The 20692-nt window shown below is 33.2% G+C and overlaps 1 protein-coding gene across 7 annotated transcripts in view; it reads right to left on the bottom strand.

Annotated features, from left to right (window-relative positions):
* Nucleotides 1-20692, bottom strand: part of LOC142349752 (uncharacterized) — a 69795-nt gene that overhangs the window by 14081 nt on the left and 35022 nt on the right. For 3 of the 7 annotated variants that reach the window (XM_075401500.1, XM_075401501.1, XM_075401499.1), the window contains exons 11-14: nt 20159-20261; nt 19584-19820; nt 13345-13560; nt 369-455 (exon numbers count right to left, since the gene is read on the bottom strand). In XM_075401500.1, coding sequence (XP_075257615.1) covers nt 369-455; nt 13345-13560; nt 19584-19820; nt 20159-20261 — 643 coding nt within the window. Of the gene's footprint in view, nt 1-368; nt 456-13344; nt 13561-19058; nt 19297-19583; nt 19821-20158; nt 20262-20692 lie in introns of those variants that run through there. The other 4 variants (XM_075401503.1, XM_075401504.1, XM_075401502.1 and 1 more) reach the window with 2 other exon arrangements.

The following is a 20692-nucleotide window of genomic DNA, read 5'->3' as shown; positions in this document are numbered from 1 at the left end:
ATCATAACATCTCGGCTTCGCCTCGAAGTTTGATAACTTCACGGTGGCGATAACAACCGTGTGGTAATATTCATTCCAGTGTCGATCGGGCATTAAAATTTATGACACTGGAAGTTTATTTAACTGTCATTATCGCACCAGGTGTTGATTAAATCATGTTGTTGAGGTCAAATGACAGCGATTGAGTTCAAACTGAAACCAATTCAATTGATGCAAACAGAAGAAATAAGTAACGGCTCCAGACTTTATTTAAATTAATTAATTTCAATTCTAATTAATTCGATTATGTGAATTAGGTCAAGATGTTTGCTAAATCATTCACAAGACTGGTGAAAAATGATTGCAGTTGTTTATTTTTGAGCACTGACCCCTGAGGTGCTAATTGCACTCTCATCGTGTCGTTCATTCGCGGCAGGAGACGAAGATAGTGTTACTGGCAAAGACGAAAGTGAATCCTGCAATTATACACACTACATTTTTATCTATTTTTGAGCAAGTTGAGAAGGACCGCTGCGCAGGATTTTCCGGATCCGTTTTTTTGGAATCATGTTAGATGCGAGGTTTATTTTTGGTGATAATTTCAAAAAGCGACTTTTGTAAAAATAAACTTAATTTGTATAATATATTGTAGTTATTATAATCGCACTGCCGAACTGCTCAGTAATTATCTCTGCAGCCGATAGAACATGTACAGCAACATCAATTCAGAACTCTTTTAAAAAACGTTATCTATTTCGCTCACTGATTTCACTCCGAATTTCAACGACCATACCGAAAAGGAACATTAGGTTGCAAAAAGTAATATAACTCAAACTTGTCACTGTTGTCCACAATTGCTCTTAATAACGTATTGATTAGACAAATAAACAAGGAGGCTCGGTAATGTGCGTAGGTACATAATGTTCCGACCCCGCTCATCCACATTCTTGATTCTTGACTTAATTAGCTGACAAATGACGAACCGATAGAAAAGTTTCAAAACATACAAATCGCTCAATAAACCATAATGGAATACAATGAGGCCACGCTAGAGGACCGATAAAACTTGTTGTTAATATGACTACTGGAAAAGACTAAAATAAAAATTAAATAACAAACATTAATTACGACCAAAACTCGATGTCTACATTTTTAAAAATTTATTAAAAACTCAACCTTCCATCAGATGAAACCTAAACAAAAAAATAACATTTGCTTTAATAGAAAAGATATGGGACCCGTTCTCAATACGACTGGGTAACAGGTCGACAAACGGAGCAAAAAGGTGAGAAATTCAGAACTACGTCTCTATTTTTGAAAACAATTGATTTCAAAAACGATTATCATCATTAGATAAAAAGTGAAATCACTAAAAATTTTATTTATATCTGCATATGAAGCAATTGAGAACTGTCATTATCCAGTGTACGTCATACGACTACAAAAAGAAGGACAAATACCCGCAAAAACTAAGATTTGCACGAAATGGCAGTGAAACCGTTAAAACGGTTGAAACCATAAAACTGTTACTAAGAGCAATAAAAATGTTCAATTTTGCAACATTTCAAAGCGAATGGGACCTACCATTAGTGTAATACTTTTAAAAGAAAACACAACTCCTTTAAAATGCACAAATATATAAAATTCTCAATTATGTTATAAAATTTTGTAGTAACAATAGAAACAAAACCGAGAAACAATTGGTTGGCACTAAAATCATTATTATTTTGAATATAGATCACAAGAAACGGGTTTTGACCTGTCTTTACAGAGGCTAAGCTACAAATCGACCAAAAAAATTTAAAAAAAGTGGCGAAGCTCAAAAATGCAATTTTTTTCAAATACTTGAAAAACAATTTTGTTTCAAAATCCATAACAGACATAGGACTTCAATAAAAAGAGGTCGATTAAGATGCAACACCTCAGAAAGCCAATTGAGCCTCTCATTAATGAGACTAAGTCACGAGACAAAATAAGAAAAACAGGCAGAAGCCAAAAATTCACCAACAATTTTAAACGACATTGTTCAGTGTACTACATTTATAAGATGTTATCTGTAAGAGCTCTAAAACATCACTTGGTTCTCATCTGAAAATCAATAGGTTTTTCCTATAAAAAGACTACAAATATATGACAACAAAAAACCCAAAAATTGAACAGTAGAAATCTTGAAAATTTCTTATAAAACTATATGGCCCAAGCAACCAATCAAAACTTATAACCAACCGCGAAAATAATTTTTGAGTAAACAAAAGTAATTGAGGTTTCTTATTAGTGAGATTGAGTTACATTCTGAAAAAAATCAAAGCAGAGAGGAAACAATTGAAAATGTATTTTTTTAAAAAAAAATTAGCTGGAAAGTTACTGAAAGAAATAGCTATATACTGAAAGGTTAGAATAGGTTGTTATATGACCTGGGGAAGCAATTGAGAGCAATCATTATCAGGTATATGTCGTATAACAACCATTATAAACTAAAACGGTTGAAACCATAAAACTGTTACTAAGAGCAATAAAAATGTTCAATTTCGCAATATTTCAAAGCCAATGGGACCTACTATTAGTGTAATACTTTTAAAAGAAAACAAAACTCCTTTTAAATGTACAAATATATAAAACTCTCAATTATGTTATAAAATTTTGTAGTAACAGTAGAAACAAAGTCGAGAAACAATTGGTTGGCACTAAAATCATTATTATTTTGAATATAACGCACAAGAAACGGGTTTTGATCTGTCTTTACAGAGGCTAAGCTACAAATCGACCAAATAAAAATTTTAAAAAAGTGGCGAAGCTCAAAAATGCAATTTTTTTTCAAATACTTGAAAAACAATTTTGTTTCAAATTCCATAACAGACATAGGACTTCAATAAAAAGAGGTCGATTAAGATGCAACACCTCAGAAAGCCAATTGAGCCTCTCATTAATGAGACTAAGTCACGAGACAAAATAACAAAAACAGGCAAAAGCCAAAAATTCACAAACAATTTTAAACCACAGTGTTCAGGGTACTACATTTATAAGATGTTATCTGCAAGAGCTGTAAAAAATCACTTGGTTCTCATCTGAAAATCAATGGGTTTTCCCTAGAAAAGGACTACATAGATATGACCACAAAAAACCCAAAAAGTGAACAGTAGAGAAATCTTGAAAATTTCCTATAAAACTATATGGCCCAAGCAACCAATCAAAACTTATAACCAACCGCGAAAATAATTTTTGAGTAAACAAAAGTAATTGAGGCTTCTTATTAGTGAGATTGAGTTACATTCTGACAAAAATCAAAGCAGAGAGGAAACAGTTGAAAATGTCTTTTTAAAAAAAGTTAGCTGGAAAGCTACTAAAAGAAATAGCTATATACTGAAAGGTTAGAATAGGTTGTTATATGACCTGGGAAAGCAATTGAGAGCAATCATTATCAGGTATATGTCGTATAACAACCATTATAAACTAAAACGGTTGAAACCATAAAACTGTTACTAAGAGCAATAAAAATGTTCAATTGCGCAATATTTCAAAGCCATTGGGACCTACCATTAGTGTAATACTTTTAAAAGAAAACAAAACTCCTTTAAAATGTTCAAATATATAAACTCTTAATTATGTTATAAATTTTTGTAGTAACAGTAGAAGCAAAACCGAGAAACAAATGGTTGGCACTAAAATCATTATTATTTTGAATATAGATCACAAGAAACGGTTTTGACCTGTCTTTACAGAGGCTCAGCTACAAATCGACCAAAAAAAATTAAAAAAGTGGCGAAGCTCAAAAATGCAATTTTTTTCAAATACGTGAAAAATAATTTTGTTTCAAAATCCATAAGACATAGGACTTCAATAAAAAGAGGTCGATTAAGATGCAACACCTCAGAAAGCCAATTGAGCCTCTCATTAATGAGACTAAGTCACGAGACAAAATAAGAAAAACAGGCAGAAGCCAAAAATTCACAAACAATTTTAAACAACACTGTTCAGGGTACTACATTTATAAGATGTTATCTGCAAGAGCTCTAAAACATCACTTGGTTCTCATCTGAAAATCAATGGGTTTTCCCTATAAAAGGACTATATAGATATGACAACAAAAAACCCAAAAAGTGAACAGTAGAGAAATCTTGAAAATTTCTTATAAAACTATATGGCCCAAGCAACCAATCAAAACTTATAGCCAACCGCGAAAACAATTTTTGAGTAAACAAAAGTAATTGAGGCTTCTTATTAGTGAGATTGAGTTACATTCTGACAAAAATCAAAGCAGAGAGGAAACAGTTGAAAATGTCTTTTTAAAAAAAACTAGCTGGAAAGTTACTGAAAGAAATAGCTATATACTGAAAGGTTAAATAGGTTGTTATATGACCTGGGGAAGCAATTGAGAGCAATCATCATCAGGTATATGTCGTATAACAACCATTATAAACTAAAACGGTTGAAACCATAAAACTGTTACTAAGAGCAATAAAAATTTTCAATTTCGCAATATTTCAAAGCTAATGGGACCTACCATTAGTGTAATACTTTTATAAGAAAACAAAACTCCTTTAAAATGTACAAATATATAAAATCTCAATTATGTAATAAAATTTTGTAGTAACAGTAGAAACAAAACCGAGAAACAATTGGTTGGCACTAAAATCATTATTATTTTGAATATAGCTCACAAGAAACGGGTTTTGACCTGTCTTTACAGAGGCTAAGCTACAAATCGACCAAAAAAAATGCATTTTTTTTCAAATACTTGAAAAACAATTTTGTTTCAAATTCCATAACAGACATAGGACTTCAATAAAAGGAGGTCGATTAAGATGCAACACCTCAGAAAGCCAATTGAGCCTTTCATTCATGAGACTAAGTCACGAGACAAAATAACAAAAACAGGCAAAAGCCAAAAATTCACAAACAATTTTAAACCACAGTGTTCAGCGTACTACATTTATAAGATGTTATCTGCAGGAGCTGTAAAAAATCACTTGCTTCTCATCTGAAAATCAATGGGTTTTCCCTAGAAAAAGGCTACATAGATATGACAACAAAAAACCCAAAAAGTGAACAGTAGAGAAATCTTGAAAATTTCTTATAAAACTATATGGCCCAAGCAAGCAATCAAAACTTATAACCAACCGCGAAAACAATTTTTGAGTAAACAAAAGTAATTGAGGCTTCTTATTAGTGAGATTGAGTTACATTCTGACAAAAATCAAAGCAGAGAAGAAACAGTTGAAAATGTCTTTTTAAAAAAAAATTAGCTGGAAAGTTACTGAAAGAAATAGCTATATACTGAAAGGTTAGAATAGGTTGTTATATGACCTGGGGAAGCAATTGAGAGCAATCATTATCAGGTATATGTCGCATAACAACCATTATAAACTAAAAAGGTTGAAACCATAAAACTGTTACTAAGAGCAATAAAAATGTTCAATTTCGCAATATTTCAAAGCCAATGGGACCTACCATTAGTGTAATACTTTTAAAAGAAAACAAAACTCCTTTAAAATGTACAAATATATAAACTCTCAATTATGTTATAAAATTTTGTAGTAACAGTAGAAGCAAAACCGAGAAACAAATGGTTGGCACTAAAATCAATGTTATTTTGAATATAGCTCACTAGAAACGGGTTTTGACCTGTCTTTACAGAGGCTAAGCTACAAATCGACCAAAAAAAATTTTAAAAAAATGGCGAAGCTCAAAAATGCAATTTTTTTTCAAATACTTGAAAAACAATGTTGTTTCAAATTCCATAACAGACATAGGACTTCAATAAACAGAGGTCGATTAAGATGCAACACCTCAGAAAACCAATTGGGCCTGTCATTAATGAGACTAAGTCACGAGACAAAATAACAAAAACAGGCAGAAGCCAAAAATTCACAAACAATTTTAAACCACATTGTTCAGGGTACTAGGGTACAACATTTATAAGATGTTATCTGCAAGAGCTGTAAAACATCACTTGGTTCTCATCTGAAAATCAATGGGTTTTCCCTATAAAAGGACTACATAGATATGACAACAAAAAACCCAAAAAGTGAACAATAGAGAAATCTTGAAAATTTCTTATAAAACTATATGGCCCAAGCAACCAATCAAAACTTATAACCAACCACGAAAAAATTTTTTGAGTAAACAAAAGTAATTGAGGCCTCTTATTAGTGAGATTGAGTTACATTCTGACAAAAATCAAAACAGAGAGGAAACAGTTGAAAATGTCTTTTTTTAAAAAAAAGCTCGAAAGTTACTAAAAGAAATAGCTATATACTGAAAGGTTAGAATAGGTTGTTATATGACCTGGGGAAGCAATTGAGATCAATCATTATCAGGTATAGGTCGTATAATAACCAAAACAGACAAATTTACGTAAAAAATTCACCCTATTTTGCAAGAGAACAGTGTCTCAGCCCAAAAGCGCAAAATATTCAATAAAAACAATTAAAATATTCGGATACGCCTCTTTAAACCCGTTAATTTTCCCAACTATACTTATCTTCAACTGGATCTGTCAAAAATGTAATATTTCGTCAACGAAACAAAATGAACAAAAAAAATCTGCATTTATACTAAAAAACATCGAAATTCGTAGTATCAAAACCAAGAATCCATTAGTTAATTATAAAACCGTTACAGACATTAATTTATTGACTAACACGAAAAAAGTTTTTGCTTGTTTTTATCGAGACTACGCCGATGCCGAGAGAAAGAGAAAATGGTGGGGAAAGTTCAAAAATTCGCCTACATTTCCTTAAAACAAATGAATTAAAGTTATAAGAGACATTAGGTAACAACTGAAAGCATTTTCCGCTTCAAATATACCTCCTAATAACTCATTCCAATCACTGTTTGCGGTGACTATGTCATTGGACAACAAAAAGCTTTACAAAAATGAATGCAAAACATAAGAAATACAAAATTTTAAGAAAGCAATTGGTCAGAGCCATAAAAAACACGAATTTTGATCTGAGACCGTAAAATATGATCGTTAGAAGTCATTTTTTGTAAATAATATCCGTCGATAAGAGAGCTCTTATTTGAAATTCTGGATCTTTTCCGTTTGAGCCCCCCCCCCACAGTACGTTATGCGCCCCCAGTTAAAAAGCACGTGCCATTACATAGTAAATCTTATGTAAAAATATTGCGCGTGCGTCTGGGGGGTGCAAATAATATGCGCCCACTAAGCTGGGGGGCACAAACGGAAAAGATCCGAAATTCTTGTCAGCAATATGCTTAAGAAACTATATGCGGAAATTTTTTTTAATAAGGCCGCGCCCCATTAAAATCTAAAATTTTTTACCGTATGGATCCGTGGTGAGCTCAATGCCAGGCCTGATATTGCTGCGCGACTAAGAAGACATTCAAATGTTCAAAAGGTTGCGAAATAGATAAATTTTTAAACAAAATTTTTAAGTATATAAAAAAATGCATTTCGTTTAATTATCGTGACTAAATTTACAAAAATCTGGCAAAATTATGACTTCTGAAGACTCTTAAAACCAGCGGGAGTGCAACTAGCTCTCTATTCAAGTTTGCGATGAATATGACTGCAGTTTTAAGGTGTCTACTTTCAGCGAATTCAGTGAAAGCGGGCCAAAAATTCATAATTTGTCCCATTTTTGACGAAAAAAGTCTGATTTTTAAAAAATTTTAGCCAAAAAGCTCAGATTGAACAATTCATCAACCCCCCTCTATCTTTTAAGATAAGATCAATCCCACTACCGTTAAAGATTTCAAGATATTTTAGCAAAATTTACGAAAATTTGGTGAAAAATGTGAACTAAAACAACGGAATTCACTCTACTTTTCTCAAAGTTTAAACTTCGATAACTCCCTGTAAAATACGAAAATGAAAAAAATGTTTTTAATTCCATATTCTATTGGGCTTTCTAATGATACCACTCACAACTCTCTACGATGAATATATCGATCGGCCAAAATTGACTGAACAAAAAAACCCAGTTGAGTATAAGGTTCCTCCCCCCACTAAAAGTGGGGTTGGAACAAGAAAGCCTAGTTTGTAAACAATTGCATGAAAACCCTTACACTAGCAATAGCGGATTAAGAAGACAAATGCTATTGCTCTTAGAAAACTTGATTTCAAAACCATTTCTCGATTAATTAACCTTCTCAGGTGATTTAAATACAAAATTCAACAAAAGCATTTTACACTGATGCCTTTGGGCGTTGTGGTTCAAAAATTGCGCAAATACGTTTTTGCGCAAAATGTGCCTTTTGAAAAGTAATGAACTATATTATAATGATCTCCCGATGCCTACTTTCCCTTTCACTTAATTTTTAACGGTTTTGAAGATCAAAGTCTAGGTTTTCAAAATAAGCATTATGTTAGAAAATTTAACAAAACTTTTTTAAAAAAATGTTCGGATCAGCTGCAGAAAATTCTGTTCTGAATTAATGAACTTTTGGGTTCTCAATTCGTTATTTTTGTTGACGCCTAAGCACTAGGTGGCGGGGTTCAAATAAGTCCAAAACTAATTTAAAAAATAGTTGAAATCACACACCTGAGATCTCACCAGCTGTGGTGATCCGTAAACAAGCGATCCACATACTTAAAGTCACAAACAAAATTTGGAAACATCATTATTGAGTTTAAAAAAACATAAGCTTTAGCAAAACGATACATTGCCACGCCTGTGAGCTTATCTTTCCACGATAAAATTTCTCTGATTTTGGGATTTCAGATTAGAGCCATAAATTTTTTTTAAATAAATCACAAATCACTAGCTTATTTCCAATTTTCCATTGTCTTTTCAGCCTGAAAAAAAAACTAAAACTCCAAGAAAAAAATTCTTTACAATACTTGAGAAGCAGAACTCTTATGAAAATCTTTCGTTAAATAAAATGTCATTCTTATATTTCAATATAACACCGGACAGCAGCAAGCAAACAATCAATCAATTTATCTAAAAATATTTAACCTGAGATAAATTCAATTTGATGGCTAAGTACAGAAATTTTATCTTAAATACATACTATTTTTCAATTAAAAATATAAATAGATAAAGATGTTTGTTTCGATCCAAAAATTGAAACATTGATAACCAAAATACAACTATGCCAATGAAAACTGAGTGCAATCTAAAGGCTCAATAAATAAATTTTAGAATTCGGAAAAGAAAGGGAAAACTTCAAATTCAAACGCTGCTTCATTATTTTGAAAAAAACAGAAACTTAGACTTCGTCTATCGTATGTTTCTCACCAGCTCACAACTCCTATAAACATGTATGCAGCTTGCAAGGCCAAAAGGATCAATTTGAAACTCCTAAAAAGGTTGGAGAAATTGACCTGACCAAGTGTTTAGGGGCTTGGGAGGGTTTGAATCAAGTTTTCAAAAAATACTCCTGTTTTTTCGCCACTGCGCTTCTTAAACATACCTAAAGCTCTGCTTAATGTCCTCGAGCTTTAACAGTTTATCGCATCTCTGGGGATAAAAAATGGTCACACAAAAAAACCGTTAGAACACAAAATTGCATTAACGAAAACTAAATGTTATGAAACTTCCTACTAGCTTCGTTTGAGAGCATTGAAAAAGCCTTTTGTCTGGCGGACCATAATTCTATACCAAAAAGAATATCGGAGAACCGTTTAAGTAGAGGTTAGACAAGGATGCTCGTTAATTTGCGTTCGCACATGGTGTTCCAACCCCATCTCATCTACATTTTGACTAAACTGTCAACCAAGTGAAGAGACAACAAAAATAGAAGTTTGAGTTTTAAAAAATCGTTACAAACCCTATCTACTAATTCAATTACTTAATGACATGCCTCATCACGGCGCTCACGGGATCTGCAACTAAAAAGACTACGAGAATAGAACAAACAACCAAAATAGTTAAAAACAAAAATTTCACGGCAAAAACTCAATATATAAATTTGAAAGCACCTAGTACCAAGGTCAAAATGCAATCAGATAAAACCTTAAATACACAAATTTACTCTTTCTTAACTATACAGCAGTTGCAAATTTTCCTTAAGGAGACCAGGTAACAAAAAGAGGAAATTATTAGGCGAAATTCAAATATCAATCAACATTTTTTAAACCAAATAATTTCGAAAGTCTTTAAAATCATCAGCTTTTAACAGAATAATCCGTAATGAAAATCCTTAAAAGTTATTGTGAAACCAACGGAAATTGTCTTGGGTCAGTCTAAGCCATAGGAAAGGACTAAAGATGCACATATACTCAAAACATTACAAACCTTGCAAAAACTTAAATTACTAAAGCCATCTTAAAATCAGTAGCTATTATCTGTATATTATGTATTTCTATTACATTTTTTTATTATACTAATTCAGCTAAAACTATACTGCAAGAATAATTAAGTTCTAAGTTCATTTGGGCCACATTTTAAAATCATTGGGATCTCTTATTACGCCAATGTGCTAAAAGAGGAGAAAAAGAAACACAAGTACACCAATAACAAAACTTTATGAAAACGCGTATTGTCCAACAAACAAAACATCAGTTACCACATAATATCAGTTGGCATGTTAATTTTTGAAGCACAAGGATTTGGATGGGACCTATCAATGATGAGAATAAGCTACAAGTTGACGAAAAGAACAAAAACTGAAAAATTGAAAAATCATTGAAAACGTATATTATCAAAAAATTTCAGACTATTAATTGACTGATTTTGGTTATATCATTCACTCAATCCTCAATTATATGCTTATAAGACCGTTCTGCATTTTACGGCTAATAAAAGAATACAAAAGCCATTAAAAATGGCATCGAAGCCATTAAAAAATGAAATTTTCAGTCAAAACTTTTCGGTTTTAAAACAATTTGTTAACAACAAAGGAAGTCTTCTTTTTCTTAACAATTTGACTACAAAGAAACAACGAATATGAACCAATACATTAAAACCAAGAAATTTTTGAGAAAACCAATAGTATCATCGCCATTAAATTTAATAGCCTTCAACGGAACCTAATAAATAAGTTTAGCGATGCCTCGATAGGATGACAAGAATTTTTATTTTTGTCTTTCATAAGTCATCAATACATTACAATAAGTCATTGACTACGAAAACAACAACAAATAAAGCAAAATCCAAAAGTTCAATAGAGAAACGGGAGAAGAAAGTGTCGAAGCCATTTAAACCAAAAGCATTTCTCCGAAAATTTTATCTATGATCCGTTGAACGTCTTTTCTAAGCCGATGGGAACTATCATTATTAGAATAACGGTATAAGATTTCACAAAGAATCAAACGGATTTCGAAAGGATTTAACAAAATTTTTAAAAATTTATGAAAACTCGTGCATCGAAGCCATAAAACCATTATTTAGAAGATAAAACCGCTAACCAGATTAATTTCGGTTGGAGTGGAAACGAAAGACGTCCGGTCATTACTGAGACCTACTTACAGTTCACGAAAACAAGTTCAAGATTGGTTACTGTTCAAAAAATATCTTTGAAAAAATATTTTTAAACACTCAACAGCCATTAAATTCAATAATTTTCAGCGGAAGCCAATAAATACGCTCAAGTACGCCCCGATAAGAGGACAAGGATATTTTTCATGCATAGGTAAACAGCAAGACATCACAATAAGACTTATGGCTATAAAAACAACAACAAATAAAAGCAAAAACCAAAAATTCAGTAGAAGAGTGCGAGAAGAAAGTCTCGATGCCATTTAAACCATAAGTTCTTCTCTGAAAACTTCATCTCTGATTCATTGAACGTCTTCTCTAAGACAGTGGGAGCTATCAGTATCATGATAAGGTGATAAAATTTCAAGAGGAACCAATAATACGAAAATATCCAAAAATTTAAACTTTTCTTAGAAATCTTGTGGCATTGAAGTCATATAAACAATAATTAGAAGATAAAACCGCTAACAAGTTTAATTATCGTTGCAGTGCATATGAAATGGATACTGTTATTACTGAGATTGACTTAAAAATCACGAAAAAAGCTTTTTATCGGTTGATTTTTTTTTAAAAAAATCATTTTAAGGTCTTAACAACCATTAGCTGTCCACTCGATGCACTAGATATGTTCACTTAATGCCCATTACGAAACTTACTGCAGTTTTAGTCACTGAGTCTATGTCATAAGATTCCAAAAAATTAGTAAAACCTCAAAGAAAATTAAATTTTAATTTAAAATTACAAATACTCAGAGTCGAGCCCAAAAAAACATGAGCGATTGTAAATGAGGTTTGTAATTAACGGAACCTCGATATGAAAAGTGACTAGTTTCTAGGTGAACTAAACAAACAAAAAACATGAAAATTTTTCTTAAGAAGAGCTCTCAAATAGAATTAGAATTTTTTTGATATAAATTTCCCTATGAGACCAGAACTAGTCTTTTTATCGCCTTTCGTCTATTAGAAACCCAAAATTGATTCATTTTGTTGCGTGAAATGTTTTTTGAATTGATATTTTTATTTAAAAATTTAAATTTGAAGAATAATTACACGAAAAGTGAACAAAATCATGCCAAATATCCCGTGTTCACACAAAATTTCAATCCTCAATAACTCCTCGAAAAAAAAAACGAAATTCAAAAAATCTTTTTTAATTTTCGAATTCTACGCTGGACAAGCTTTTTAACCATACCACTCACATTTCTCTTCGACAAATATATCGATCGGCTTAAATTGTCTGAACAAAAAAAACCAGTTGAGTATATAGTTCCTCCCCCCACAAGTGGGGTCGGAACAAAAAAATCTTAAAGAACTGCACTGCAACTTAATGCCCTCTGTTCTGACTTCACCAGCTCTTATACGGTTTATTTAGACGAAAAATGAAATCAGCCAGACATAGTTCGCTATCAGGACGCAGACCAACAAAGCTGAAAAATAATTGCGACAAATTTTGATTAAGAGCAATTAGTAACAGGCCAATTTCCTTACATTGACGTGACTAGGAAGCACAGCACAATTGATTAAGGTTTTAAATCCTTAGTCACAGTCATAATGATATAAAAATCATATAGAAAAAGTAACTATAAGTAGGATCGCAATTATATACATAGCCGACATGGAGGTAATTTGCACACGGCGGTCATATGTAAAAATTATTTATAAACCCAATTAATTTCACTCAGTTTTCGCCAATCAAGTTAGCCATTTCGTATTCTGACAAAAATGAACACGCAAAAATGTAGCTAACCAATTCCAATTAGCAATACTTTATTCATGGAAATTTTTAAAAATATTTGTTGTGAACTAACCAATCTATCAATTTATACTCTATTCTGTTCCACAGCCTTTATAAAAGTGCCATTTTCAACGAAATTACACTGTGTTTAACACTAAATGGGAGTATAAGCTTTTCACGAGCAGGTTTTTTGGGGTGGGGGGAGGGGGGGGGGGTGGTGGAAAAATTAGAGAACATTTCTAACCTGTAACATATCCATGGACTTGCTGATCCCACTCGATCTTCCAATTCCCTTTCCTTTTTTGGAAGAAGAAGAAGACATAGCCGATGACGGTCCAGTCAGAGTTCCAGTGTCTCTACCATTTTTATGACCATGAGATATGGAGCCGGAGGATGTTGGCATTCTGCCAGTAACTCCATCTGTCATCTCCAGGTACTCTTCATCGTCTGTCGCAGAAAGCTACAAAACAAAAACGTCCGAGGTTAAGGGGTTCTGTCCGATTATACCCCCCAAGAGATTATAACCACTGTGGAGTACTTACGGTAATTGGGAGCTGTATACGCTATATGACCAATAAGATGGGGGGGGGGCTATAGCGAGAAAGACCCAGTCAACAGTCAAGTAGTGGCAATGTTACGGCAATTGCACATCATGAGGTACTCAAAATAAGGAGTGACGCTCTTAGATAAACTAAAACTGACTGGATTTTCTATTCGTTCATTATATATATGACGAACTAGAAAAATCAATTGATCACAACAATATTTGGCGAAAAAAGTGTGAAGCTGATACAAGACAAGCCTCAACAAAAAAGTCAGAAGATAGAAATCAGCATAATTAACAAGACCCCGAAACAGTTTCAAACATAAACCGACTAACTTCGGACAAATGGCTCTCGAAAGACTGTCGGGATGTAATTGCTCTAGAACAAATTGAATTTAGAAGCGGTCTACAGAAATGTCTAAGTATGCAAAATCGTCCCACAAGGGTGGAGTTCGAATGTGTGATCTCCCGGATTTGAGTCGGTGAATTTAAACACTACGTTACACTGACCATGTTCGTTAATCCCTCACGACCACTTTTATTAGAGCACCAGAGAGCAATTTCAATCACTCGCAAAATTTTAAAATCAAGCGTGAGAAAATGAAATCAAAAAAATGTTCTAGAAGAAAATAGTCAAGCAAAAATTTTGCAAACAAAAAGACACACGATTACAATAAATGCTTGAAAGCAATTAAAAATCTGGATGTTTTCCGTTTGTGCCCACCGTATAGTGGGTGCATATTATATGCAACGCCAAACGCAAGTGCAATAATTTTACATAATGATTTAATATGTAATGGCACGTGCTCCGTCACTGGGGGTGCATAACCTATTGGGGGGATTCAGACGGAAAAGATATCTTTTGCAGAGAAAAAAAGATAATATATTTGTGAGAAGGATCAACCAACCAAAATCTTCTGGAAGAAGAAAAACTTCCAGAAATAGATTTTATTACATTTTTTCCCAATACCGCGAAATTAACTTTGTTACAAATAAATGTTAAAGTACTGCAATTAAAATAAGTCTGAACTAGAATGCATCAAGTGGAAGATTACGTGTCCACTTGACGACCATCTAAGTAGATGTTTCTTTCGAATTTGAACAATGTCCATGCTGTTCGAATTGGTATCCACTTGAAAAAAACATAGCAGGACAAGTCCTGAAATACAATTCAAAGAATTGAATGAAAGACTTAGAAGTACTCTACGTGACCAGCAGATTAATTAAACAATACGAGCCAAAACAAACAAAATCATTAAAAAATTGAGAGACAAACAAACTAAACAAAAATATAATCATTGCTAAAACTTTAAAGCTTTTACCCCTAAGGCAAAATTTAATCCCTTTAAATAAACCTATTTCAAAAATAAGTTTAAAACTAATTTTTTCTGAAATTGATGCAGTATCATATCTGCAAAGCCTGAAAAAATTCATTGGCCCTTGAAGATCGATTAACTCAAAAATGACCCAATAAGTTTTAAAAAAATGAAATCAATTGCAAATTTCAATGAAGTGTTCCCGAAAATTGTGATATCAATATCTTAAGAATTATGTCTCTAGAGGCTATCCAGTAACCCAATTCCAAGCATTAAAAAATTAATTGGATCAAAGATCGATAGGCAATAATTTTCATTAAAAATTTCAAATTTCAAAAAAAGTTATTTTAAAAAGTTGAAAACCATTCATTTGTCCCCTAGCAACTATTTTATAACATACTATCAAACGCTGTATGAGTTTATCTGGTCATTTAGGCAAGAAAAACTGAATAAAAGACCAACGCTTTGAAAAAATTTCAAAAAAAATGCAAATTTTATCAAAAAATTTCTAAAATTCGAAAAGTTTAATTGTTGCAAACAAATTCATTGAAACTAACTACCATGCATTAGCTTTTTATCAGACCGTGGAAAAAGTTTTCTGGCACTTATGAATCGACAAATATCAAAAATTGACAAAAACATTAGGAAACCATTAAAAAAAATTGCAGATTTTATCAAACAATACCGAAATTCGAGACATTAAAACGATAAAAACCAATCCATTATTACTAGAAACTATGCAGTGCCCTATTATCAAACCTTAAAGGAGATTCCCTGGCCCCTGAAGCTGGAAAAACTCATAAAATGACAAAAAATTTTCCAAAAAACTTATAGCTCATAAAATAGTCATAATTAGTAATTTTGTCTCGCAAAAGACCTTCATCAAATTTTAAAAACTTCAACCTAAGACTAATCAAACAGAAAACTAAAAAATTTGTTAAAAAAACATGAAAAATTGCACCTTTTTTAACCTTAAATTGAGGCCATCACCGCAGCTGCACCACTCTAAGCACTTGAAGAACTATTAGTGTACACTTTGGGCCTCTAATGAAACTTAATGCCCGCTGGGCTTTACCTGTTTATCCCGTTTTGAACAATCAAAGTCATTGAAAAATGTGCGAACACATCTTAAAAAAACACACCGCCCCAATACAATTTAAATTCTTTGAATTATAATAGTAGTGAAAAAAAACTAGAACAGCCACTGAAGGGTCCGTTGCAAATAGAAAGGGGAACAAGCACAAAAAAGAAACCTCCAAATCACACGAGCAGGGCATGATACAATAATGCGAAATTAATTACAAGAAAGCGAGTAAAACTTTAACGAAAACGTCATTTTGATCAAACTAAAAAAAAAAACAGATGACATAAATACTGGTTACAACTTTTGCTCAACAAAAATGAACAAAGAACACTGAACAGAAGAGTAGCAGACATTACTATCTTCTCTGAAACAGCGTGTGGGGGCGGTGCCCTGATAGCATCTATAATGAAATTAGGGAAGCTAACCTCATTTAACATTTGACGAACATCATGAGGCTTCAAAAACTGGCCCGGGCATAAACTGCATTCAGCTAGCTCAGTCAAAAGGAGGCCTGTCTCAAAAGAAGGCTTGTCAGACTATTGAATTCTTCAGACATGCAAGAAGTGGGGTCGAAATCTACCAAAATTGCTCTCTACAACATTAATTAGTGCCTCCTCAACAACACCAGTTCATCTCATAGAATCAGGACAAAAATCAAACCAGCCAGATAAATCGATCAAGCAAACAACTGCATAAAAGAACAACAGTACCGAAATAACTGCCTCAAACTTTGTTAAAGAGCAGTCAAAAGGAAGAACAAATTTTAAAAGGTATGAACAATAAGCAGACGAGATTTAAAAAACTGAAAACGAAAGGGGAGAATATGAAGGGATCAAAAACCTCAGGGCGATCAAAAGGAGAAAAACAAATTAGTTAAAATAAAAAGTGTACGAAAGAATGAGAGAAGAAGAAATATTGATGAGAAACAAGACAAGATAAAATCGGCAATCGCGTCCGACAAAAAACAGTTGGTTTATAAAAATTTTGCTAATTTTATCTGAGTTCTGAAGACTACGTTGATAACTACTCACCCAGTTACGATAAAATTTATCTTCTCCGTGAGGTTTTCAAAATTCTTTCTGCTTGAATTCTATTTAGTGTACTGTTATGTATTTGTTGGGTCGTGCAACCAAGAATGGTCCATCAAATCAAAATGTTTTACTAGCGCAAATTATGACTGCGGCAATAATGCTTCGATAAGTGATATAAATCTCTTGACAAAACATTTTCTTATTCCTATGTCACCTTAATAATTAAACACGGAGTGGCCTGGCTACTAAGAGTTTATCCTCAGCAATCAACGGGTGTTCGTTGCCTAAATTGTAAAAGATTTAAACAAGGTTTCAAAACTGGTTTTTTAGATAAAGTAAATTTGAAATATCAATAACGTAGCCGGCAGATTGCCTGAATATAGCCGCCGTTGACGCGCTAGACAAACATCGGGATTTAAACAGAAAAAGAAAAAAGAAGCGATTGATATTGACAAAGCTTTCCTAAGATTTCCTAACCCTCAAAAATTGTTCTAATTCAGTGCGCAGTTTCAGTTAGATTCTAAACCTATATTTACTTCAGCTTCTAAACTGAGGTAAGTCAGAAGTCAAACGTCAAAAAAGGTGACTTATGTAAAACGAAAAAGGTGATCAAAAGGTAAAGTGAATAAAAAAACATAGCAGGACAAGTCCTGAACAAAATTAAAAAGAATTGTACTATTTTTTGACCTTAAAATCATTAACTCCGCTTTGAAAGGCAAATGAGAGCTGTTAGTAAAGACAGGATCAAAATCACAAAACAGCTGCTCAAATTGCCAACGATATCCTTCTAATTCTTATTAGCACCCTCTTATTAGATGTCGATGAGTCTTCTCACTAATAATATTAATAAGTTAAAAATAACCAGAAATTGCAATAAAACTAGCTGAAACTCTTCGAAAACACTTAGTATCAGGGTCAAAGAACGCAACAGCTACTGGAGGATACAATTACATCAATTATTAGAGTCCTAAATGAATATCGCTGAGACCTGTCATCAATGAGATTAAGAACAACAAATACTAGCAAAACTAAAAAAAATCACTAGATTTTTTTTAAAAAAAACAACAAGCGTATAAGTCAGAAAAAGCAATAGCCATGAACCAAAATGACTTGCTTTAGTTGAAGACGTTTTAGCAGCCAATGAGACTTCTCGATAATGAGACTAAGTTAAGACGACAAGTTGAAAAGACAAAATTGCAAAACTCAAAAAATTCGATAAATATTTTTGAAAACAATTAGTGTCCAAGTAATAGAAAGTAAAAGATTTGAACAAAAACGGTTAAATCGATAAACCTAAACCCCCTCAGCAGCATCATAGAGCTGTCCCCAATGAGATTAAATGATGAGCCATCAAAAAGTTCAATAAATATTTGCAGAACTGAAAAACTGAAAAATTCACTCAAAAATATTGAGAAAAAGTAGGGTCAGAGTCATGAAAACCACTAGCTATTAACTCTAGCCATTAATTAGGTTCTCATTATGCCTCATTAGCAACCAATCAGATCTGTCATTGATGGTACTAAGTGATAAGACAACGGATAATTTTAAAAAGGGGCAAAATCTAAAATTCACTAATATTTTATGACAAAAAATAGTGGTAAAGTCATAAAAAGATTCAGCTGCCCCTTAATGAGTTCAAACACAATTAGAACACCTATGTACCGTCTTAAAAGTACTGAAGGAGAGGAAACTCTGAAAACAGAATTCAAATTGACGCACCTGAAAAAAAATCAATCTCAAAAACCGCGAAATTGTTCAAACACCAAATTCGCACTCCACTTGAAAGGTATTATGAAAAAAAACCGCTCATATCTACTCGATTTTGGCTCCCTTTACTATTTCAGTGTGACCAATATCTCCACTCTAATTTGACTTCTCACTGACGTGAAGAAGTCGAAAAAAGCGTGAACAGATCTTAAAAAAAGACAGCGCACCAATAAAATTCAAATTCTTTGAATAGTGAAAATGAGAGCTCCTAAATAATAGCCGTTTGACAGGCTGACGGCGACTATTAATTAAACCAACTGGTTTCCAATGAAATCAAATTGCTTCCTTTCAATTCAATTCTCTTATTCTAGTTTTCCGTAGTTTTTCGTTTTTTATTCATACTCTTCCTTTTTTCGTGCTGTTCTCTTCTCTACGTTTTGTATCTACTTTGCTTTCGATTCCTTTTTAGTCCAATCAAAATTGTTCTATGGAAATCCATTGCATGTACCATTTACTAAAACACCAATACATACTACGTCGTACACAAAGCGAAGACTCATATTGAGACCAAATATACTCTAATCAAAAAGCGTAAAGATAGTGCTCAATGAATTCTAAAACATGCACTTCGAAAAGCCCTGATTCGCCATGAAAAAAACAAGGTGCTCGGAGAACTTGCGCGTTCAATGGAGCATAAGATATTTGATATTTTTCAAGCAGCACAACATCAGGGAAAAACATAACCTAAGCTGATATTGCTTTAAAATTAAATTTTCAATAAATTCTGGTTATTGTTTCTACCTGGTCTGCGCAGCTATCACGTCCATTGGTATTGACGTAGGATACCACCCCGCCTAATGACCCCTGAGAGGCAAAAGAATCACCCGAGGATCTCTGCGCTCCTCCTGTAATATCGCGACCACTGGATGTAGTACCGGTGCGATTGCCAGCAGCATTGGATTGTCCGGGTCTGCATCTCTGATTCAGGTTGTTCATTTTGTGATTTGGAATCCATTCTTCAACTCCATTTGGTCCCAGCTGAAAAGAGTTGAAAGATGTGGTTAACTTCAAGTCAAAATGCACAGCTATATCTGCATCTTCATCCAGTCCCCAAAACAACATTAATACATGACCGAGTAATATTGGACGAATTTCTCTCGACTGACTAACGGGGGCTCGATAACGCAGTAGATATTATTGGAGCTTAGACCACAATTAATATTCAAAGTAAAAAATGATCAACATAAGAAGATCAACGCGTGCTAGGAAGATCAACGCGTGCTAGGAAGTCAAGCGTGATAAAATTCACTTGAAAAGTTAAATGATCAAACACAACCAGACAAAATCCAGACATACCTTCCAGATCTAAGACATACCTTCGCATGTTGAAGACTCCAGAAGCAAGAGAGCATGACAGGGGGCTGGTCAAATGTAAAAATGTGACAATGGTTGTCTCCAATCAAAGAGAGGGATCGTTTCCTAAACACACCAAGAATACAATTTTCTTCTAATCCAAATGCTGTTTTCTTGCAGAAAAACTGTAGACTAATTTTTCTAATAGGAAATGAGAACTACTCATTCCAGAAGTGTCAAACAATAGGACTGTCCCATGTCTGTTGCAACATACATACAAAGATATTTTCATTTATTCTGAGAAAACCGATTGTTCTTCACAAAATCTCGAGCACCACACAAAAATTAAAAACTGAAAGTGCCTCATCGAAAACTATTTTAATCGTGCTTTTTGGAAGGAAAAACTGCTGAAAACTTTAGTAAACGCAAAACAAGAAGATGAAATATGGTGTAATAAATACAGATAAAATATAGCCGACGAGTTACTAAGCATAGGACGAAAGACGGAAGGGATTTCGGTTCTAGCCTGCTTCAGTGGCGGAGGCGGTAGGGGGGGG

Source organism: Convolutriloba macropyga, chromosome 11 (assembly GCF_964194025.1).
Source record: "Convolutriloba macropyga chromosome 11, txConMacr16.3, whole genome shotgun sequence".
NCBI classification, from domain to species: Eukaryota; Metazoa; Xenacoelomorpha; order Acoela; family Convolutidae; genus Convolutriloba; species Convolutriloba macropyga.
Note: the sequence above shows the minus strand (reverse complement) of the source record. Positions and strands in the feature narration are given on the sequence as shown.